General features: G+C 41.2%; 1 protein-coding gene across 2 annotated transcripts in view; it reads left to right on the top strand.

The window, feature by feature from the left end:
• The window catches only part of LOC128895536 (uncharacterized), a 50,421-nt gene that overhangs the window by 10,805 nt on the left and 13,958 nt on the right, over window positions 1-25,658 (top strand). For both annotated transcript variants that reach the window (XM_054158219.1, XM_054158218.1), the window contains exons 2-3: window positions 21,493-21,941; window positions 22,659-22,907. In XM_054158219.1, the coding sequence (XP_054014194.1) occupies window positions 22,676-22,907 (232 nt within the window). In that variant the 5' untranslated portion in view covers window positions 21,493-21,941; window positions 22,659-22,675. The remainder of the gene's footprint in view (window positions 1-21,492; window positions 21,942-22,658; window positions 22,908-25,658) is intronic.

Genomic DNA, 25,658 nt, shown 5'->3' on the forward strand with positions numbered 1-25,658 from the left:
CAAAATTATTAATGGCCACATCAATAGCTTCTCCGTATTGGAACCGATCTATTTTCGCTAATATTTCACTGCCTCGAACGAGATTTTTCAAGGGGAACCTTTACTGCAGCAATATTATTGTTGGAACTTGTAAATTCCTCGATGATATTTATTAATTTGTTTCCGATGGAAAGGTTCGTTTAAATACAAAGTAATCTCGGATTATAGATTTATTAGACTTCCTTATCTATATTAAACTGATTAACGTTATTAGAGTTTGCCGACCACTTATCGCGAGTTCTGATTTCCTAGTCAGATAAATAAAGAAAAAATTTAGCGTAAATCCTCGCTTTAATTTGACAAACTTTTAAATAAAGCTACAAATTTAAACATTCGAAATACCATTAGTGTTGCGCAATCACGGGTAACCTCAAACAAGGACACTTTTTATCGATTGGCGAGTCGTTAAACTATCAACGTCCTCATACGCGAAATACAAAATTTTACGGCTATTAAATTCCTCGTATTTTCTATTTAGAATTCACGGTCTTGACCTTTTCGAAACGCTGCGACTTTGATGTTCCAGCAGGCATCACGAACGAACACTTTGAGACAGACGTAGGAACTATTAGAACGAATCCCAGGAGACCGTATCGGTTGATCTGACCTTCTCCCCGTTGAAATTCTCCAGGAATTACAGAAACGCGTAAACAATCTGTGCAATGCAATTAGAAATTCACCGGAAGCGTTAAATACTGCGGAATAACGCAATCACTTAAACGATTGTTATCTGAATACCTTCTTTTCTGGGTGAAAAATAGATTCTCTTTGGTTGATATACTTTTTCATTGAAATCTTTAAAATATTGAACAAATTACAAAATTGCCAAATTATAACAGTTTATATTGCAGACAGGTTGACGAACAAGAAACTTTAAAGGTGTATTCTTTTCTTTTGAGTAAAGCAAATGTGTATATATATTTTTTATATTCCGTACGTAGAATATTATAACCAATTGAACGGGATCGTTGTAAATTTAAGTCAACTACTCCGATCGCAAAGAATTATGAAAATTGCTTCGAAAAATAGAGGACTCCGTCAAGAGTTTATTTTATCTTTGAATCATTTCTCATCGCGATTGAGAACTTAATATCGCTGGTTGGAGCTTCGTTGTTCCAACACGTTCTGATTAACATTGTCACGTGGACATCTGTGTGTCTGGGGGCGAGAAATATCTGCGTTAGCACGTGGGGTCCTCGATTACCCCAGTTTAGAACGGGTGGCGCGAATGAAATCGTTTCTCGTTGCACAACGTTCTCTGTGAGATTATAACTACGTTATATCTCTAGAAATGCATAATAATTTCGAAGCGTTTATTCTTACGTTTCTGCCTTCGAATAAGAATTAAGTGTTATCCGGATAAATCCGACTCCAATTACTTGAGAAGCTCGTGAATAAAGAATAAAGAATGACTCCGGGAATACAGAAAGGCTGTCGGTTAGTCGCGAATAAATCGTGGGATTTGTTCTTCGTTCTGTTCTGAGAATAAATTTCGTCCATCTCTGGCTGGTGCGAGATCGAAAGCGATCGCGTGTGCGCAACTCGCGAGTTAAGCAGGGAATCAGCTTCGTCGGGTTCCAATTAATAATCGCTGAAAAGACGTACGACGGTTTGGAATTACACTCGAGGAGAGAACGTCGGATGGGAATGGATACGGGAGCGATGATTATTAAGCGTTTGATGCGCTGGTTGTGACTGAAATAGAATCTGATGATACTCCGTGGCCCGTTCTTCCCGCCTGAACGCTTAATTTCGCCATTATCCGCGTATCCCGCGGAGGGTGCATCTCTTATTGGCGCAATAAGACGTACGAAACGGTTCGCATGTGGTTTTCCGAAAAGGACGTTAAGATTTTGTTTTTCAATCAAATAGAAATTCGAGTACCGTTACGTGGATATTTTATTTTGCTCTTAAGAAGCAGAACCTAAAGACTTCTCGGAAAACCTTTTGTAAATAAAGACACTCGATTCGATCACCGCGTCGTTAGATGCCGTTAGAATCTAGCTTGCACGCTTGCGCGTATTTCGCGATAATCCGCGTCCGTCTGCTAATAACGATCCCGAAACGCGATGATAAACCGCCTAATTGTAACGGGGCGGAGAGATCGTCGCATAATTTGTTACGCTGCGCAGTCAGTGGAATCGGTACGCAGTGACCACTGCGAAAAATATTCCCGGATAATTTCGCGCATACCGGCGAGTTTCATGCAGATGATTTCTGCCTTACGTCACTGGCCGCGATGTAATTAACCGCGGAAGCTAACGAGCGGCGATCATCGAGCTGAAGCGCACGGGGAGCGTCGTCGGATCGAAAATTCACCGGGAACTGCGGCCGGATTTATTCAAATATTTTTTAACCGTTCAACGGCTGTCGCTAACATATTAATATTTCAGCAATCGATTACGAATACTTAAATATTTACTATTCGAATATTTCGATACCACTATCTATCACTATTAGTAGACCGTGAATCTTTATGCAAAATAAAATCTTCGCGAACGTGCCTACAAAAATCGAACCTATATAGGAATTCATTTTATTCTGCAAATGTTACAGCATGAACGTTTACTTTCAAGGTATTTAAGTAAGGAACCTTACTTTGTAGGTTCTTGCACATTCAAATTTCCTATAAATGCATCAAGATCCGCAGTGTAATTATTAGGTATCATTACTCTATAATCACTATTCGAATATTTAAGTATTTGAACACTACTACTCAATTATTCGAGTATTTTAATACTATCACTTTTCCAATGATAGCCTTCTCCCCATCTCGAATCATCATTTCTGAAATATTGCAATATCGGTACCATTACTTGAAAAGCATTCCTCACTTGCTCAACCTTTATTCGTTATTGACTTAAAGATCTCGCAACGTACCGAGAAAAGATAGAAATGCGCGGAAGTATATTCATAGAGCCTCAGCCTTGAAATATCAGTTACGATGTGATGTCGAAGCTCGATATTCTGGAAAGGGATGCAATAATATCCTAGATGGACCGAAATATATTTACGGAGTAGACAAACACCGCGCGCTAATATTAACGGTCTCGCGTAAAGTGCAGAATAAATCAAACGGAGTTATCTATCCTATAAATAGCGGAATCCGGGAAAACCATAGAAATGCCTTTTTATGTACGACGGAAGGTGTAAAACAAACGAGGCATCCTGATAACGTTTTCACGATGCCTCTAATAATATCTGATACGAGAGCGGTAATTATAGTCCGGTGAGACGTAAACATACTTAAACTTAATCCCGGTGTATGAAGTGGCTCGTTTATCATTTGCACCTAAAATACTCGTGTTGGTGATAGCGGAAGAAAGAAATCGATTAACGGGAAATTCGCGGGTGTCGAAAATGGGCGAACGCGACGACGGAAAAACAAATTGCGTTCAAGATCGTCGAAGATCAACACGCGTTAATTTCGATCGAGAAGTGATAAATGACTCGACACTGACCGTCGAGGAGATCGTTTCAAGCTCGCGAGGTGATGGGACGATGTACTCGTTATCTAAACAAAAACATAGAATACTATGCGACAATGTAATTAATAGAAAGCTCGTGTGAATAACGGAATGCGTGAATAATTCATTAAGTTGCTAGGATGTTTAAACAGACATTACGTCATGTTGGTTATTTTCATCTTGCGCAGACAATATTCGAGTATTGCAATACCGCTATTCGAGTATCGTTCGAATACTTGAGTATTAGAACACAACTATTTGAACGAGTGTTAGAAGTGAACAGAAAACCGTTTGTTATGAATAACAAATTAGATTCTCGCAATTTTCTACATTCCTTACGGGAGTAATTGATTATTCGCACGTGAACAGAATTGCGCAAAGAGTCGTCCTAAATTTCGCGTGATATCAATGGCGAGAGGGGTGGGGGTTGGGGGGGGGGGAGGGGAGAGAGAGAACCGGTGGCGCTTTTCTATGGCACACTTCTTAGACGGAAAAATCGCGAGTCGGTCGACGGTGAATTTCGATCTTCCGGTGGGTACTAGCTGGACAAGTTGCAACGGGGAACCGTTACGTCGGCGAGACGAAGCAAAATACAGAGGAAATCGCGAAAAAGCTACGCGCCAAGGCTCGCTGGCAGCCGGCGCAACGCTCGTAAAGTCAAGTTTACGGTAGACTGACAACGAGATAAGGACTTTGCACAACAGTTATGCCCGCTATTTCTCGCGTCCCACGAAGGGGTAGGGAAAAAGATCCTTGCCTAGTCGCGGAATCGTACTCTCGCAAACTATTTTAATTCAAATGAGAAATTTCGATACTTTGAAAGATACTCCAATACTCGAATCATTCAACAGTGACGTGTTATTCGAAACAATATTTCAAATTTTACTTCATACTTATTTTCATATCTGTAAACACTCTTCAAATAACATTATTTGATATCTTATTTTATTTTATAACCGAAATAGTTGCGTATACAAGTACATGTTAGCTACTTTTTTACTTTCGTTTCAATTATTTGCCCAGGTCTGATCAGAGCAAAATTGGAGCACACTTATAAAGTATTTCATTTTCTTTTATCGATAGTTTTCATTCCCGTTCGAAAGCTAATAGGAGCAAACTCGTTACGCGAAACGAACAAAGAAATGGCTCACTGTCAATACGCCCCAGATAACCCACCTAGCGAAATGTTCGTATACCGTTAACCAAGTGTGTAATGTACGTAAGCACGAATAGCAACTTTCCGATACACGTTAGCTGCATGATCTTTCGATGCGTGCGAGGCTTCCTTCGTAAACGGGATTTTTACGAGAAAGTGTATGGTTTCGCGGGAAAGAATATTCAAACATCCCGATACCAAAAATTGTGGTCTGTACTCGAATAGTATTCGGAAGCTCAAGTATTCGTATCCTACACATGTTTGGATCGCGCTACAGTATTCCAGTATTCGAATATCCAGAAATTGGAAAATTACCCGCAGTTAGAAATAGTAGCAGAAATTTATTCTAAAATAGAAAACCGGAACATGGCGAGCCACGCAACCGAAACAATCGTGTATCTTCGCGTGGGACGCAAAGACACATTATCCAATTATTACAATTTAGAGTCAACAGGATTAGTAACGCGTGCGGCCGTCCGATTAGCATCAGAATGGAACGCATCGAGCAACGATGATTAACAATTCCTAAGATCGAGTTGATGAGGAGAAGCGCAATTGAAAAAGTTACGAGGCGTAGGAGTAGACGGTACGAAAGTAATTAAATTAATTGCCGCGGTAAAACTTATATGGTAATTTATTTTCCTCGAGAGAAAGAAATGGAGAAAAGAAAGAAAAAAAATGGTTCTCTCTCGCGCCGAGTCGTCGTCTCAGCGTTTTCACCTTTCTGAAAAGCGTATAAAAGAGCGCGCGGCGGGGACGGAAAAACGTCCCGATTCCGCCGTCGAATTATTCGTGCCATTGAGCATGGTCATTATGACCGCCGAGAAAACCTCTCGTCCTGCGCGGATAAATTTAATTATCGACCCATTAATCTCCACGATTTCATCTTCTCGTTCCTCGTGTCGTCGCTGCATGGATGAGTTCGGTTTAGACCAGAGTCATCAAATTTTTGTTAAAACGATGGAGTCCACGTCCACGTTTTCAGCAAAGGGGTATTCCCACATTGTTGCGATCGAAGATATCGATAGACGCGCAACGATTGTTCGCGGCGAAGAATGCGGGAAATAAAACTAGCCGTAAACAGCGACGATGATCGTAAAAATGATCGTGAAGTAGGGAGTAAAAAGCGTCGTAAAGTACATGTAACCGTGCTAGGCGCGAGAAATCTATGACTCGGCGTGGAATTGCCACTGTCTTCGCGATTGTAACGTTGAAAACGCGACCTAACGCGATTCACGAACATTATAGTTCCGAGGATAGATAAATATTTCAACTTCGTACTACGTAAATATATAAAATAGCCTTTCTCTAGGCATCGTTATTGACATTCTAAATCGCGACAAAACGATAACGCGTTACTGTTGACTCGTTCTGAGACGTCTCTCAGCCCAAGACACGTAGATATATCTCGCGATCTCTCATCGCACACACGTTTGCTCCACTTTTCGCGTACGACGGTTCAGGTAATACCTGTTTTCAGCGAAAAGGAGCACCAAAATCACGGGGAATCTCTTAACCTTTTCGCAGATTTTTTTTCGTTTGCTTCGTTTTGCTTCGACGACGACGGGAAGAAAAATACACAGTGTTGCGAATACACAGGGGTGAAAATCGTAAGCAGCTGCGGCGACGATCGTCCTTTAATCTAATGCCCCAACGATCGATTAATGATTGGGAAAACGATCGTGTCTGGTAGCTCGTATACGCGCGGCGCGCTGGTGCATTATGCATTAACAACACGAACACACGGCGGAGATGGACCAGCGCCACGGGACGCTGTATTACGCATTTTTCTCAATTGCACCAGAAGCTCTCATACCGGGCTCCCTCGGATCTCGGATGATATTTTGGAAAAATGCTTCGTGTAATGAAATACTCTTGTATTCGAATACTTGCATTCTCGACATGCGTCGATCATCCGTAGTTTTAGTGTTAGGCTATTTGTTTTTCCGATTTGGAAATAGCTAATAGTTGTGAAGTATTTTGATATACAAGTAATTCGTGTTTAAATTTTGAAAAACATTGAATTATCGTAGTTGGATACAAGTTTTTTTTTAAACACACATATATTTGAAAAAAAAAAGTTTTACATCACATTTAAAGAAACAAGAGTTCAATTACGTTCTGGAGAGTATGCTGAAGATGTTCGTTTATCGAGAGAATGTAAAGGTGAAGTTTGAGAAACACTGGTTTACACGATGAAGCCGTTTGCCGTCGACCTCATACGCGTTAATTTATTCTGATATAGGCCCTCGTCGGTGATAACAATTTCCATCTACCTTTCGTAGGATCCATGATCCCCTCGGTGCATGTAAATTGAAATTGCTGAACGTTGCGTCGCGTGATGCTGGATTTTCGCTTTTCTAATCAAACACTTTGTTTCTAAGTTGCGCCTCGAGACGGACAATTAATTTTCCCTTCTTCGTTCGAGTAGACAATTGAATTTTTACTCAGTTTTAGCCCGAGGATCGCACGAAAAGTATCCCCCGCCAGAGAAACAACTTTAACGTATTATTTTATTTGACGTTAACCAAAATTTTTTACCGAAGTTGATTTATCGGATTTGTCAGCCTTGTAACATAGTCGTCATGTTATATCATTGGGAGTTTTAACACGTTCGCTTCCATGCGTCACATATCCGCTACGTGCGGATTCTTACGAGGCTCCGACTTCACATGTGCGCGGCAGAAATGATTTTCTAATTTACGTTCGTATAAACAAATGAAGTAAGAAGGCAGCAAGAAAGACACGTGTTACGTTATGTCTAAGTCGTGCACTCGAATATGGCGCCCTCCACAATTCAGCACTAAAAAAGCAAACACCACTGTTCGGTCGAAAGCTTTGTGACTATAACGTGTATTTAAAATAAAATAGGTACCGATCGATTTTGAGAATGCCGTTCATATATGTAGAGAGTATTTTAAGCAAGTAAAAATTCGATATTTTGGAACGTCTAAAGTAGCGTAACTCCTTGAATCGACTCAGAAAAGTATCGCGACGGCGACTGGAGCGCACCGGGCTGTAAATTCGAAGTGGCCTGTGGTTGTTGACCCGGCAAGAGGTGAGCCGCCGGGTGCACGTACGGAAGTAGCCTGAAAGGACAAACTGCAGGGTGTATCTATCGCGTGTATCGTAAGTCTTCCAACGCGTGTTTTTTACGACGGAAGGTCGTGTATCACTGGATCATGATTCAACGATGACTAACAGGCAGTAAGGTAGGGATCGTTATGCGAAGATGCTGCCGCTGTTAGCGGCGCTGCGTATCGCGTATAGTTAGTTGGGTCGTTAGGCGGGCCGATTAGACGTTAGTTAGTCCCGCCCTTAACGATACACGTACATGCGCGAGTCGTGCCATCCCGCGCTCCCGGAGCGCATACACGTGCACGCGTGTCGGGGGCGCATCTCCCCGGATGGAAATCGAAAGCATCCTCGGGGAAATTAAAATCGGGATTCTTATCGGTCCGTGGTCGCATGCCGAGCGACGGAAAATATTCTCACGGGGTTTCCAAGGATGTTAATCGTGAATTTTCAACGGTTAACAGCCGTGGCTCCCGTTCGCACCGCGGAAGAATACCTCCTCGGTCTATCCTCCTCGCTGTTGCCTTTTTACAGATCAGAATTATGAACTAGGAATCAAGTCGGGGAGAATCGACTCTGGAATCTGGATATGTGAGTGGCTTGGTATTCGAATAATTGGTATTCGAGTGGTTTTCCATTCGAGTATTCGATAGGTATTCGAGTATTGAATAGGTATTCGAGTATTCAATAGGTATTCGAAGGAATCGAATGGACGAAATGTATACTCCAAGTTGGCATTGGGTCTGAAAGTGTCTAGAAATCCTTGAATGCCGAATACTTCCTGTCGTCTTCCGCACTTTCTAATCATCGTCGCTCGGGACGTCATTTGCACGGATAATCGATCGTCGTTCCAAGGATTTTTGCATTCCCGGCGAGTGCGTTCCACCGGTCCGTTGCATTGTTTCGCGGGATAAAGACTCGATGTTGCTCGAACGCGGCAAAAACGATTCACGCGATGGTCACGGTTTTATAAGAAATTTTTGTAGTCGCGTTCGCGAACTTTCTAACGCCGTCTACCGTTTACAGTGGCAAGCGAAAACGTTCAACAATCGTGACTGATATTTAAATCGAGCCGGAAGCAGCCGCGTATGACACTCGAGAAATTAGAATTTACATTTTCACGGAGTAGAAAACAACCGAAGACGTGAACCCCGAAACGGCGCGAATCCGTTTTTCGATATTGCATATGAATTGTTTACGTAACCGTTTTTAGTCTGCTTGGACTTCTTTCGCAACACGAATCAGCAGTCATTTTGCTTGTTACGTATTGACGTTAAATATTCAGTGGGTCAGAGCGCGAGTAGTGCTAGACTACAAGTTATAAGATGATAAACCTTGTTATAACATCACTAGTTAGGTCTCCTGATGTTCTTCTATCGAGGAAAGAATTATAAGAATTCAATTACTAACAGGAATTATTAAGGATTATCTAAAAAGAAGACACGCGATTATGCCACAACCCGGTATAGTAATAAAGTCTGTGCGCGTAATTCGCGTTATACGACCTCAGCCTTCCAAATTTCACAAACCGAGTTTCGTCCGACGTTGAGGGAACCGGAGGTTGAATACCGAACGATTTGAAGCTTGTGCGACTGCACTTCTAATGATACCTTCCTGTCAGGTGTGAAAACGCTAAATGCGCGAAACAGTCTTTCCTGCAGGTGCGTCGGGTAACCGGAAAAAGATTAAGAGAGTTTAGTCACGACGCGTTTGTATCCTATGCGTTTTCTAACACGCGTTGCGATTCTTTGCATTATACATTAACGTGCCAGGAACCTCGAAGGCGCGAGAGTCCGTGAGTTTGTAATTTTCTTACAACCCTCGTGACCTTTACCCGATCCAAATGAAATTTTATTTCACCTGCTCTTTATATTCCGAAGGAAAGTATCCGCGATAATATTCGTCGACACGTTTCGTATCGTTCCAAGAATATACACACGACGTATCGAAGACAAAGTTTCGTATCGCCTCATCAATTTCATCGTCAAGGCATTTGATTCTGCGGATCAAAGTTCCGCGAAGAGCCTGACCTCTCCTTCGCAATAGCGGTGTAAATTTAACCAATCTCACAGTCGAGTGGCAAACGCAACGTAGTCCTTTGAACGAACGTATTAACATCAATAAAATCCGATACGAGCAGGCGGGCTAAGTGACGCCGATGGCACAGCGAAGGCCTAGCGAGCGAACGCCAACCGAAGAATGTCGCACGGATTGGCACACAATTGTACGACAATGAACCAAGTAAACGTTTTACTCGCGTGACACACTTGACGTTTCCTATCTCGCTCCTTTCGTTACGGAACATTGATAGCACCCACTTGTACCTGCCATCCTGTCCGGAGTTTAAGGCCACGAAGACACGCTGCAATAGACACCGAGTAATTTCCTACTCCCTCGCTGCCTTCCAGCCATTAGACCCAGCACTAGCCTAATGAAATTCGCAATCAGACACGAAATTGGAAAGTTTCCTCGATTCCAGTGCGTTCGCGATTTGTCTGTAACTCGAGCATTCTGTTATTCGAATGATCAAACATTCGTGTAATGCTGTTCAAATAGTTCTGTTCATCTAGTCATTTGTTTGAGTATCGATACTCGATTCGATTCATTCAAATAATATCATTTAAATTAAAATCGAAAATTCGAACGATCAAGTATACGAGTCAAATAGTAATTTATCCGATTAATGATATTCAAATAGTAATGATCGATTACTAAGTTCCCCCGAATGCTGGAATCGAATCTTTAAATTAAAAGTAAATCTTGGACCTCTTCGAGAACGATCCGACTTCGTTGAAATAAAAGTCGACGAGCAAGTCTACACGTGAGTCCGTCCATTCGGGGACGTTGACCCCGTGCATTGATCTTTTTGCAACCTCGCCTGATGTATGAAATCTCCACCGATGGGAAAGTTTGCAGAAAATGATCTTGACTCCTCGCACGAGGTTAATTTCAAATAAAATCGCTCGGTACGATGATTCGCTAAGTGCTGCGAATCGCTTGTCGAATTAAAGCCGAGGCTACGCGTTCAATTTTTTGTACTCGAATATTCGAACACTTGCGCGATCTAAATATTCGAATAACCGTCTACTTGAGTACTGTACGAATACTTGAATATGCGTTCGGTTATTTGTAGAAACTGAATAGACGATACTTCTGAAATGTTGAAGAAATTTTATTCGAATACTCAAGTATTCGAAACTTATTCAAGTACCTCAGCCTTAAGTGTATCTACTCTCGTGAAATTGCTCGAAATAAATGCAACGACCCCCTTAGCGAATCACCCGAAGTTACTCAAGGGGAACAGAAGCGCAACGGAGATCGGTTGGTCGCTTTTGTCAGACGAACCGTGATCTTGCACCTTGATCGCTTTATAACCGCACCAAGACACAGTGTGTCTCGATTGTAACTGGAACAGACGCTGTAGAAAGTGGTCTTGATTTTTTATCGTTCTCTGCCAAGCAACTTCTTCATAAAGCCGCTTGCGGTGGCATTTTTTGAATCGGGGACATCCGATCGCTCGAATCGATTTTTATATCTCGACGTTGTAAACGATCGACAGAACCATTCGATTGGTTCATGCGCTACTCGTTCGCTCGAATAATGGTACTCGACTACTTAGATGCTTCGAGTACCGATACTCCGACGCTCAAGTAAATACCCGATCAAAAGTTTCCCGAGAAAACGTTAGAGTTATCAGTCTTATTTATTCATTTATGCCAACCATGCTCCGAATTGATCGAGAAAACACTTAACCGAGATATAAGATACTTTCGACGTGGAAAGTGTTTCGTAGAATTCTTTCAAGCGTCCGCCGCGTAATAGGGGAAAGTAACATCTGTTTGATTCCCAATCAATTAACTCCTCCTCACAATGGGTGGTATTTGTGTTTCGCGGTTTTTGTTCGCGTTACATAAACTAGCGAACATCGAACACCCTAATTACCTAATTAGGGATCTCTCGAGGAAAGTAAGCACACAACGCGTTATTAAAGAGGTATCGTGGCCTGGGCAAGGAGAAACTACCTACGCTTCTTAAAGAAAAAAACCATAAATCGGTACAGATGCATATGCTCTGCAACTTCACTGATGATACCTTAAAATGGGGTAAATAGATGCGAAGCTTACAAATGTTTTATTTTGTATTATTATACATTCGATGTAATTGTGTCGTATAGTTTTATTGGTCTTTTTGTGCGACGTCAGGATCGACATCAGGCTGTTTTAACCGCGGAATGTTCTCGTCGGGCCCCCGATGTTTGTCGTCCCACGTCCCAGAAGGCTCCGTCGTACGCGCGGAGCGTAATGGCACAAATTTAAATGACTGCGGTTGCTCGTAGGTGGGCCGTCAGAGATTGCAACTAGGATCCAGCGAGAGATTCGCGATAGCGCGATGCCTCCGTCGTGAGAAAGTCCTGGCACGAACCGCGGGTTTCCTTCCTTCCTTCCTTGAGAAGATCCAAGAAATCTCCGCCTCCGTCCCTCTCTCGCGTCGGCAGCTCTGTTCGCGGCGTTTAATTGATTACGTCAGGGTCAGAGTTTATTTAGAATACCAATTTCGTTCGCGTGCTCGCGAAAATTGTGCGGGATAAAGCGCTTAGGCGTGTTAACTGTCGATTTTTACATTTTTTCAATATAATTCGATAGAAATATTTTGGCCCAGAATAAAAGAGTACCTCCTTGAGAGACGTCCGACCGAATCCGTCGAACTTTATTACAAATGCAAGGATTTCTCGACGTCCTCTTACCGCATCGCAGAAAGTTTTTATCTTAATATTCTTTCGTTACCAATGAAACCTACACGACCGCGACTCGAACGGGACGTTCCGTGCGTGCAAGTTTCGCAGACGGTCGTATCAAAATTCCGCCAAGCGTGTAAATTATAAAGAAAGTTGCACTTGGCGACGATGACAAATTTTGATATTCGTCGCGTACCTTTTCCCGTGTTCCGGGCGCAGGCCTTTACGTCTGCTCCACATGAAAGCGTCGAGCGAAAGTTTCGCGGAGTCAACGGCCTTTGACGCTTATTGCGCGAGTGTATTTACTTGTGATTCTCTTCTTTCCTTCTTTTTTTTTTTTTTTTGTTTTATTACGTTCCTCGCTGCACCTTCGTATTATTCCTGTCTCGCGCCGTTTCCTCGTATTTTCTCATGCGATGAAAGTTTTCGTTTTCAATATTCAACATTCGATCCGTGAATGTAAAAAGAGAGAAACGACTGTGGTCTTCCTGACCAAACAGTGAATCAACTCCCGAAGACCACAGTCTCGCTCTTTTCCTCTGGATAGCTATTGTTGTTTGTTTCTTTTCACGTTCTCCATCGATGAACACGGAGCACTGATATTATCTCAATTTATGATTCGAGTATCCGTTCGAATCTAGTCTGTTAGGTGCGACAATTAATCCGTGCCTACACGTTTAATTCTTTGTAACTGTAAGCTCTTAACTTGGTCTTCATCGTGTTAACCCAAGTCTCGAAATGAGATCAATTTTTTCGCCTGACTGGATTTATTATCCTATGATTCAGATATGTTACGACCTCGCCAAGATCTACGAGTATAACGTCGAGACGATGAATGATCGCTCTGATTCTTTCCTGGCAATAAATCATAAGAGGACGAAGCTTGACCTCTAATTTCCCGTTTTCCGTGAAACAACCTGTCGCGCACTCGTAAAATTCAGGTGACCTCGAACGTGCCTTGGATTGGCAAAGTCAGTTGACATTGTGAGAAATGTGTCGAAAGAAGCCAACGTCGGCAAAAATGTCGGCTATCTGGGACTATGTTTGCATTCAGAAGCATCCGATGCGAGGGATTTGAATTCCGATTCTCATGGGGTCCCTGCTGTACGAACGTCTATATGAAATTTTTCCATTCAAGTGTTAACATAACCCCGATATACCGTGGACGCTTCTCTCTTTTCACTTATCCATCAAAATTTCTAACGAACACTCAGGCTATCAATTTACTCTATGTAATTTGCTTTTCGAAAGGCCGTGACAAATAGTTATCCGAATTAATCGTGCTAAAACTCGATTGGAAAATTATCGTTCGGGGTAAATGTCGCTTTCCCCGACATAAAAATAAACTATTCCGAGCGACACGTTTCCTGGCACCATTTTCGCAAACGCAGTGCAGCGGCTGACCGATCACGTGATTTGTTTATCTCTCGCGTCGCCTTTTTGCGGGAACTTTTTTGCCAGGAACGGATAGAAAAATGTCTGGCAAACACCATTCACGGCGGGGAACGTGAAAGAACGTCGAAACTGCATTCCTAGCGGAGATCGGTTAACAGATCTCGTTAACAGTGAAAGGATTAAATCGAGTTAATGAGGCTGGGTGTGATGCTAAAAAAAAAATATTACGTCCGAGGCTGAACTTTCTCCGTACGACTCGCTGGACGATACGAAAATTCTTTGAGCACATCCACGCGACGGTATATTAACTTGCTGAACAAAAATCTTTAACGGTGCTCTTTGGTTTGAATGCAGTATGAAACTGATATTTAAAGTGTTTAGATACTGTCCACCATTTGGCGATACAATTCATGTTAATAAATTGTCGAATTATGGAAAACTTACGAAATCGACCGTTTCTTACGCAACAACCTAGTCGTTTTACGCGATTGACATTCGCTAGAATTTGTTTATCTGCCGTTCGAGCGTTCAAGTTCTCGCCAGGTGGGCAAATTATGCTAATATTCAGGTTCTATATATTTTTCTTTTTTTTTTTTTAAATTGTACGCATGAAAGTGGCTGCATTCGGTAGAACAGATATTGTCGCGAGTGGCAAAGCAGGAAATATGAAAATTGAATAATGAAACACGGTTAATACTCACTCGATCATCCCACTGCTTCGTGATAAATTATTCCTTGTTGCGTATCTGCTGTATTCACACCCACTGAAACGAAAGTATCGTTCGATTCCCTCATCGTAGGATCGCAACTCCTACATTCATTTGTAACTGAAGACTCGAGTAAAGAAAACGATGTACCAAGCATAAAGTGACCCAGTGATGGGCAAAACACTAGGTTTCGAATAAATCTGAAGTTTGCCGATATGTTTGTCTCGTTTCCTCTTTTGAACATTTTCCAAAGAAGGAAGCGAGACAAACACGTCGGCAAACTTCAGACTTATTCGAAGCCTAGGGTTTTGCCCATCTCTGAAGTGACCCGCGTTTGTCTATGATCAAACGACATGCAACGTACGCGCCACCCGCTATACAAGGCAGTCCATCATCGCTAGCGTAACTCGCGTCGCTCCTCTCCTCTGTCTTTCACGTGAAAGCGGGTCTCACCTAATGGAACGGCGGAAAAAACGAACGTGAAAAGCGTGAACGGTAGAGAAAAAAAGTCGCGCGCGTTTTCATCGCGGTAATTATCGCCTCGGTTGGAAAAGAGACGGAAACGGTCGGAAAGAAAGGAAAGATGAGTCCCAGGGGAAATGGAGCGAGGCCCAGCCGTCCCGGAACCTCCCACGATTGTATGCTAAAACGGTTGCGAGAGCGTAGGATCGAAAATTCTTCGGTTGTATCACCCGTCTGAAGACTCAACCACGCTTTCGTCATTTCGAATCGCGGCGAAGATGTGGTGCTAGATGTCAGAACGCATGAGATTTCTCGGGGAATGAGAATAGGAAAACAAAAGTACGGAACACTGGCTACTTTATGGAACCCACTGAGAAGATACCGAAGAGAATCGAGGGTAACGCCGTGTTATTATACCGTGCGTGTCTCCCGTCTTCGCAAATTACGTAAACGACACCGTTTTTATGGAAACGTGTTATGGGAAATGAGTTGCAGCACTGGTTCAATCTTCGTTTCAGTAGGAAAGGATTTGTCGTGGAATTGTTTCAAAAGAATCGGAAATGGGTCACTTGGTAAAGATGCGCAATTTATTTAAAGTAATTTTCTTTGTTGATTGTTGTTGCTTTGTCACGTTGACTGCCAGACCAATGCTCTTGAAAATTTCTACCGTGATAACATTTTTGAAAACTGCCGACAAATAGACCAGTAGATAAACTGTTGAAGTTTTACTTTCAAATAATTTTAACTCGTGTTGCTTCTTCGCATCAGCAGTCAGCCATTCGGTATTTCGCTAAAGAATTTTCTGCTTCGCTCCGTGATCGATGTGATTTTATAATTGATGGCCCTTACGTCACCTCACCTCACTTCTTAACCACGCGAAGGAGAAATTTTAAACGCAAACCTTCACTCTTGCGAAACTGACGTTTGGCAGCTAACCGTATATCCCTTCCAGAATCATTAAAAAAAAAAAAAAGAAAAAAGGAAAAAAAAATAGCGTCACGACAAAGTATTCTCCTCGGAAATTTTATCCTGACCTCGACATTCGTGTTCCACGTAGAAAAACTATGCCGCTTGAAATGTAGGTTTCATAACGAAGTAGACCGTCTTGAAAATGCAAATTCCACCCGATTACGGCACGCAGAGCGCTGATCGTGAAAGGATAAGTCACGTTCGTCTTTGAATAAGAGCTGCATTTTTCTTACCGTCGCTCGAACTGCCACCTTATGCAGATATTATATACATATATGTTCTTTCCTTCTTCTTCTTTTTTTTTTTTTTAGGAATAGGTTATCAATCGACGATAATTTGAAATGTCGTTAAAAACACGACTAAAATGATGTCACGGTTGTGAAAAAGAATGATCTATTACCGTATTTAACATAATCGACGAGAGGTCGAACCGTGGAACAATTAGTATACGATGTAACGATCCCACTCGACGATTTTGTTGTACATTATTTTATATAAGTTCTTTCCTATACGTCGAATGGAATTTTTATTTTTTTAATTTTTTCTTTTGTTCTCTTTTTTAGTTTGTTAGATCACAAAAAGTTGAAAAAGTATCATTCATCCACGTATAACGCGAAACAGTGATTCCAATAGAAACTGAATTCAAAAGCACGCCTCGTTTGATCGGCAGTAATGCAAAAGTGTAAAATATAATTAATGGTCGTGTTTCATCGGACAAGATAATGAGGCGCAATTAGTTATTAAGCTAATTATTCGTTTACTCCTATCGGGTGGAGGTATTTTTTTCAATGTTAAGGATACTTATCAGCTGTTAAGTCCATTTAGCGCGAATGTATGGGTACGTATGTACGAGTGCAGCAAAGTGCATTATACATATATATTTAGACAAAAACACGTTTCGTGGAGTCATGCATAATTGGTCGTGTACTGAATTATTCGAATAGTAGTTAGACTTCGAAGCTTAGTCGACGCGTTAATGTTCAATAGATCACTAACATCACGATCATAAATATACTCTTCGAAAGAAAAATAAACGAGGAAAATATTAGCCTTGTATTTGTTTATATTGGTTAATATTTCTGTTCGAGGAGTGAAAATTATCCTCGAACCGAATGAAATACGTATTTAATCAAATTTTTAAAAACTGATTAAGCTAGAGGAATATGTTAAATGTGAAAAAAGTTTTATTTTTAACGGACAGAATAGAACATCGGTTCTTACCACGTTTATACAAGCACATTTTAGTGTCAATGTCAGGTGTCCGTCTTCTCTAGACACTCGTGTTTCGATAATAACTCGTAATTAGTTTCAATTGCATCGTGTGCATGTTATCTCTCCTTTTTAAACGGAGACAAAGACTGTAATAGCCGAAAGAAAAAATGATATCGAAGAAAAATACTATTCAATCGATCGTTTCAATTGATCGCGTATAATCGATAACACCGAGACCCACTGTGACTTTCATTGTGCTTCGTTACTCGTTTCAGCGATTTTATTAAAAATTTTGCTTGAGAGCCAGTGACTCACGCATTGTTTTGCACGAGGATCGAGATTGTCTGGATACGTTGATAAATTTTTCATAAATTTTTCCTTCATTCGATCAAAAATGTATTTCATTCTCTTTAAAGGTTATTTTCACTTCTGTTTTTATTTCTTTATTTTACAGAATCTAAAGCAATCCGTTTGTTCCTTGGATCTTTTTTTCCTCTCGTCAATGATTCTGTCGATGCTCCTGCATAATGCCTCGGTACCCATTAAGCAGTCTTGCGTAATTGTTGAACGCTAACCCGCGATTATCCGTGTTCTATTTTTGTGCCATTGTAATAGTTTCACCTGTCGTCTCTTTGCGCGGCATTGACTTAAGTGACTACGATTATATTGTGTTTACCAACGACGCTAGCCGAGTTATGGTACTTGTTCGCGATCTCCGTTGTTTGGGAACGCGATCACGATAGTTCTTCCCCGCTAGAACGCTATTATTATTTACTCGTGACACTTCCTTGTGCGTAATCGAAATTCAAATGCACACGATACCGTTACGAACGCTTGGCTAACGCTATTGTTAAGATAGGATGCTATCGGTGCACTGGATCATGTAATACAGTGGAGCCTCGATAGTTTCAACCTTGATATACCTGAACACGAACCTAGTTTGGTTGTATCGTCGATAAGTGGTAGTGAAACTCGAGGAGTGAAACCACCCTCGAAATTGAAAATAAAATACCTGTTCAATTAGATGCATCAGAGTACTGAAAAATATTAGACACATTATTTTTTATAAAATATAACATGCTTAAAATCCTGTTAATAGGATTTAGCTTTAAATCATTTCTTCCCAGTAAATGGACCCACTTTAATTTAATTTTAAAAGATTCTGAAAATGAATCGCGAATCCTTTTTTACAATTTTTTCGAACGATGATAGAACGGACGACGAAATATCAGGACGAGTTTTGGGGGGTAATTCCGAACGCGATAACCTAAAAAGTCTTGGGCAACGTTTCACACAAAACTGACCGCAAGACTTCCGTTGGAAACCGTAATTTCCGGTAAGATAAGTTAACCGGGCAAAAACCTAGACGATTTGTACGGTTCAGTCCGCGGCGAAGTGCTAGAGGAAAGCCTTGGGCTCGAAATTCAGCAAGCCGTGTACCAAGTTTTGCGCTAATCCTCGTCCATCCTTGTAATCGTTTCCGTTTGCACGCGTCGCAGTCCAGGAAACCTCGCGAGGATGGTGAAAACGTTTATCCAATCGGTTTTAAAATTATCGCGACCATTAAAGTAATTGCGCCAAGAAATCAGTATAAATCGCTATGCTGTGGCTACTAGATAGAATCTGCTGTAAACCATCGTATTGCTATACAACTATTCCTACACCACTGTTATAAAATATTACATCATTAATTAGTGTTTGTTATTAGAATTCGCGTCACTATAAATTACAATACAGCTACTACCACAAATTACTATTATATTACAACCGTTACACAACTGCTTTAAATGTTACACACTTAAAAAGCCATCAACACGTCTAAAAGGGTTAAAAAAGATACTGTTACCATGATTAAGGAGAATGTGGATAGAGTTAGTCATCGTTTTTCTAAGGAAAAAAAACTCGTCTTCATCGTCGCACCTGTCCAATTGCTATTACGTTTACTTATTTTTCAATTATCTAAGAGTGTCGGTGTTCGCTTACAATTACATCACAGATAAAACACGTAAACGCCAATCGTTGACGCGAACAGCAACACGACTTTATTATACTTTTACTATATTATACCTTACGTTTGTACGGTTTACGTAGATAATTGCACGTTGATTATGTAATTAGACAAATAAATTTGTGTTGATGATATGGCTTTTAAAGGGAATTTTCGCGTGAAAATTCGCGTGAAAATATGAGAAATAATAAGGTGACTCAACGCAATTATCGAAACGTGCTTTATCTACTGAATAATTTCCTTTCCGCGATGCAAAGGATCACTGAGCGCCTGTCGAAGAGCTGAATATTACGATTAGTATTCGAGGCACATAGTTGCTAAACTTCTTGAGATGTTGGAGGCTTTAAATCACCTCGCAATAGATGATTAAGTGTAAACCGGTATTAGATGTAAATCGCTCTTATTTCCGATCGTACTTTGAAATTTGCTGCGTCGAAGCGACGACAGTTGACCGCACGTTTCTTATAATTAGATGGGAAATCCGTGATTATTACCACGCTTTGTGTTAGCCATGATAAACTGATTTTTAATCATTTGCGCAGCATCTGAAGGTTGGACGTAAAATAAAACCATTTAAAAAAAAAAGTAGTACCTCCCTAATGTACGACAAAAATTAGCACTAGTAATTGCTTCTAGCTATAAAATAATATCCCATCTCGATCGCGATAGATCAGCCTTAGAGGTAAAATAAATTGTTTAGTATTCGCCATTTCCAGGGAGTATTTCACCCAGCACTGCTCGTTTGCATTCTAAAACACTATAAAACACAACGAACGCATGTACAACCGGTTTCGCACCGGTTCACCTAACTTCTCGCAGTCGCTATTCATTTGCGATTTGTCGCCATTACCTGGAAAAATTGCGAAAATATTGCCATCGGTGTAGTTGCCGTTATCTTCCCGCTCGGGGTGTTCGGTTTCATAATAAACGCTCGTAAACACTTTGCATTCAGTCTTTTGTTGACGACGCCATTAGCGTCGACGTTTTATTAGATCAATGGCAGTCCCTTATCAGTGTAATTACTTTGCCGCTCACCTTTCGCTTCTTCGGTATTTCATTTCACGGTTTCGATGCTCGAAGCAACGCGAATCGCGAATTCCATCGTCGATGTTTTATTAATGTTGTACGTCGAACCGCGCGCGGTTTCGCGGGATTATTTATCCGGGTTTATCGTATATTAATCTATAAATTTCACGGTGGTGTATTCTTAATTATCCGCGTGTTTACAAAGATCGTCAGGACTGATAACAACGTTTCGCCGAAGACGTTCCAGGTAGAATTGATTGTTTTCCGCGGGGCTGTACCAAGTCGATGCTTATTTTGAGAAATAATCGGAATTTTAGAGATTTTAAATCGTTAGGATCATTAGATATTGGGTATCTTAGATTTTAGTGATGTTAGATCTTAGGGATTTTAAATTTTAGAGATTTGAGATTTTAGAAACTTTAGACTTCGGAAAAGTAAATTGCACGGATAAATATTGGAATAATGATTGGAATGGCAATGTTATTTTCGCCAGCTGGTACGTTTCTACTCTACAATATGTACTTGCAACGTGGTACCCGAAGAAGAAGAAAAAATTAGTGAAAAGGTTGGCTCCACTCCACTCAAAGCTTTCCTCCGCGAATTGTTTCTACGTTTGTTTGGAAAAGGGAGTACAGATGTCCCAGTTTCCAGAATCACCTCGTACGTAGACAATGGCACACGCAAAATCCTGGAGATGCTTTGCACATGCTCTGCGTTTAGAGAGGCTCATGACTTTATAAATAGCGTGTCCAATTTGGAAGCGCTTCGATCGCGAAAAACAACACCACCCGCATCGATTTATGGCCAAGACTGCTCGAATATTAGGAATGAAGTTTAATATTTGATTATTCGAATGGTAATACTCGAATACTCGCAATGTTTCAAATACGTCAAAGCAATCACAAACAATGCAAATTGAACATTCAAACAACTCTTCCTGCGCATTACGAGAAAAAAAAAAATCACTATGTCCAGGAGCAGGCGCGAAGCAATTAAGTATCACCTTTTTATCACGTCAGGTCATTTCAGTATCGTTATTCCCAATTAACGTGGAAAAAAGAAGCAAACAGTCGGCATTTGTCGCATCAATTCACGTCTCGACGCGAACCATAACGCATTATCACCGGGCAAAAGGGAAGCGGCCACGAGCGACGATTATCTCGTCAGGTTAATTAACGCACGGGCTCGCTCGCGTGCGATTAAATTCGCGTCTAATTCTTGGACGGTCGTTTCTGTTCCAGGAACATCCGAGACGTCGTTCGCACCAGCTAGAAGCGGCGGGAGGAGGTCCCGGAAGGTATAGCCGGGTTTTCACGGGAATCGTCGACCTTCCACATCGTACGTGAGAATAACGAGGAGAGGTCGGCCTTGAGGTGTGCGGCGTCGTGCAGCGTCGAGACTCGGCATCCAGAGAGATTTATTCGAGTTTCACAACCTCTCTCGATCAGCAGCACCGGTCGTGACCTCGATAGAGCTCATCCACCTGGTCGGATAACTCTGCTTCGGGACGGCCGAAAGGTCGAGCTCCTTCGGGCTGAGTATCTCCGCGCGTTCGTTGTCACCGTCCACGAACAGCGGCTACCGGAAGTCGCACGATGTAGCCTGGCCTTCGCGATTTTTCAACGATTGTTTTGAGACGAGGACACCACCTCACCTAGCCAGACACTGCATAAGGGCAGGCGAAGACAAGGTACGTTTAAGATAACCCAAAATTTCATTCTCTTCGTAGCTTGGAATTATTAGGAGGTTGCATTGAAAGCCGCTGTTTATGTATACGTGGATTTTACTGCGAATACTGTAGACAGCGAGAGCCATCGTATTTTATGAATTGTTGAAACCACATGAAACCGTCACCGCCGAACGTTATTGCCAACAATTGAAACGTTTACACGATAATTCGATGGAAAAACGACCATCAATTGCATGAAATCGCTGAGAAGTGATCCTTCTCCACGACAATGCTCGGTCGCACGTTGCTGGAACTGTGAAAGAAACACTGGTGAAGTTCGAATGGAAGATTCTCCATCATCCAGCCTACTCTCCAGACCTGGCTCCAAGTGATTATCATTTGTTCAGGTCGATGCAACATGGTTCGGAAGACACGCATTTCCGTGATTACGAACAACTTGAAAATTGGGTTGCTGAATGGATAAGCTCGAAAGATAAACCGTTCTTTCGTCGCGGAATTCAACGTTTGCCAGAAAAGTGGGAAAAAGTAGTAGCTTTTGAGGGCAAATATTTCAATTCGTACTTTTATATACTTTACTATTGAAATGAATGCTAAAAAACACGAAAAAGCAGCGGCTTTCAATGCAACCTCCTAATATATTCTGCCCGTATCGTTTATACTCTACTCTTTTTTTACTCGATCCTGTATTTATCGCGATTTTTCCGTTTGTTTGAACAGACTACGGGATAAGTAACATGAAGACGATGGGAGACGTGGTCGCGGATCCCGTCGATGAACAGAACGGTACCTCCGGCTCTGGACAGAACGCGACAGCCAGCAAGGAATTCGGACAGCGGACCCTGAGGTCCTTGAAGAGAGGTCTCGGCAGGCTGTGGAGGAGGCACAGGGGTAATGCCTCCATCACCGAGTACGACCCTTGCTATAAGGTCGCTTATCTTGGGAACGTTCTCACTGGATGGGCCAAGGGTACGTGAATCCGTTTATCTGATTTTCTTTGTCTTTACGCGGCGCGATGCCCGGTCGTTAAGTACCGACGCGCTTTCGTTGCCAAGGCACGTTGATTAGCTTCTTGCTACAGGCATTCTCGATTCCTAATCGACGACATTCGCTTTTCAAACCAATTATTCGACTTGACCGTCCCCCCAAGCGTTTACTTTCTGCAGTTAATTTTCAGCAGGGCTATTTCGAGAAGAATTAGAATAAACGCGAATATAAGGTATACGTATTTGAATGCTATGAGTACACTTTGAGTATTTACGTATTCGAATGCTATGAATAAAGTTTGACTAGTTGAGAATTTAAATACTGCGAGTAAATTTTCGTCACACGACGAAAACTTGTAAGAACTAAAAATAACGGAGCGTATATACGCGTATTTCTATCTGGTCAGACTAAATTTGTCTTTTTTCTGTCAGGTTTACGTTCTTCTTGTTTTTTGTTTTCTTTTTTTTTGCTTTTAAATTGGAAACACGTGCTTAAAGGTCGGTTCCTTCGTGAAAAATTAATAAATGCGAAACCTGTGACGCACGAGAGAATAAAATTAAAATAGTAAGCCGGCGTACGGAGGAAATATGTATAAATTCGAGGAGGAAACTATTTTTAGGCAAACGTGTTGCTCAGATTCCTACGGATACATCTCGACCGGAAACACACGGCCTTTGCGAATAATTACGCATATTGGCGATCAGATAAACATCCCAAGACGTAAATTTAGAAAAAAGTATGGAAACGATAGAGCCTCGATTATTTGGAGATTAAATACAAAACAATCCGAAACAAAACGTTCCAAAATATTGTTAAATAAATTAATTAATTGCAACATACTTAATGCTAAATACTTAATCGAATTTACAATACCGTTGTCGTAGAAGTCGGTGCTGTTTTTGTTTGAGACGTTAGAACATTATCCCCAGCACTTCCTGGAAATGCTCGCACAACGTTAATTGCACGTCCCTTACCCTCGGTGTCCCTCACTTCCGTCCTCGTTACATAGGGTACTCGTAAATGATCTCGTCCAACTTCAGAAGGACGCGTATTGTGATTTAAATATCATTACTAGAGCATAACTATTCGAATATTATTATTAGAATATCGATACTCTAGTACTCATCCATAACGAATACCATTACTCGAATCAGTATTAAACTATAAAATTCAGAAAAATTCGACACGTATTTTCAAGCATAACGAATAAGAGAAATTATGGTTCATTAGAATAGTAAGGAAAACAACCATGAGGTTGTAAACGAAAGTAATTCATAATTAAGGCAAATTCTTCCTTTGTCTCTGTTCAGCGCCATTTACCTTTAACTATCAGAAATTCTATTGCGCTATTATTCTCGTAGCAGAAAGAGGATAGTAACAGTTGCTCGTAACTCTATACTTGACAGGCATTCTTGCCAAACTCGTAAATAAAAAATGACCGTGACTCGGAATGCAAGCACTTCTTTCCACGTGTCTGCATGACTATTTTTCATTTTGAAAATATTCCCATGTAGTTCGACCACCTATCTACACAGAATACATCATGTAATATATCATTGAGTTACTCCTAAACGTTCCACTTACAATTTCAAACAATGTTTCTTCCACTTACAATGCTGTAATTGCGACTAACTTTCGTTATTTGTATTTCTCATTCTTTACTTCGTATATGTATACATACATATATGCTCCACACATACCTTGAACCAGTAGCAATGGTATTCAGAGAGGAGTATTTGAATGGTGAAATTTAAAAATTAATTTCTGCTAACGAAGTTCAATTGAAATATTCGGATTCAAATTACGATTCGAATACATCCATTGTTCAAGCGCGCGCCATATGTGCAATCTCGGAACGGATAACATCCGCAGATGGTATAGTAAACGTTTGTTTCTTATTCGCGAAAAGTTTCGATGAAAAATCGAACGTGAGCGTGTAATTCGCGGCAGCCAATGTTTCGAGAGGTTAAAAAGAAAGAAGTACCCACTGCTCGGTGCAACGACCCGACATAGGCGTACGCGGAGGGGGTTCCTACTTTCTCTGCATACCTTTGCCTCGGACTGGGTCGGCCTTAATCATCGGGAACGCCATTATTACGGTACGTTTATTCGCAACCGCCCATTTTGCCGTGATTAATTAATTCCTGTCTGTCTCCTGTGACCAGACTGTTTACAGTTTTCCAATGCGGAAGGTCGTCCTGCGTAAACCGACGATCGCGCGCGCTTCGGTTTCCGTTAGCTCGACCGTCGTCCGCGCCTGCGCTTCACTCGCTATGAAAATACTTTGGAGTGGTGGTTTTCAAACCTTTTCGTAATTCCTATTCGAATAGTATCTATACCTCAAAGGCTAACCATATAGACTCTAAAGTTTGTAAAATTACGATTTTAACAAGGAAAGATACAATATCGATTAAGCGATTTAACATATATTAGGTTGTCCGAAAAGTTTCTTTCGTTTTATTAATAATTAATTCATACACAGTATCTTATGTTTTATGTTACATTACAAAATCGTGTACGATTCATTTCGCTCCATTATTGTTACAGCATCAACGTCTAAGAAATTAGATTGTCTATTTATAGAAACACTGCCACAGAAAATAATTGAATGCAACTCACGAAAGAAACTTTTCGGACAACCTAATGTAATTTACCTCTGAGTAACAGATACTATTTAACAATAAAACCATTCGTCAGTAACGCGATCGGATGAGTGAGATCGGTACTTTCATC

The sequence above is a fragment of the Hylaeus anthracinus genome, unplaced genomic scaffold, assembly GCF_026225885.1.
Source record: "Hylaeus anthracinus isolate JK02 unplaced genomic scaffold, UHH_iyHylAnth1.0_haploid 5, whole genome shotgun sequence".
Taxonomy (NCBI): domain Eukaryota; kingdom Metazoa; phylum Arthropoda; class Insecta; order Hymenoptera; family Colletidae; genus Hylaeus; species Hylaeus anthracinus.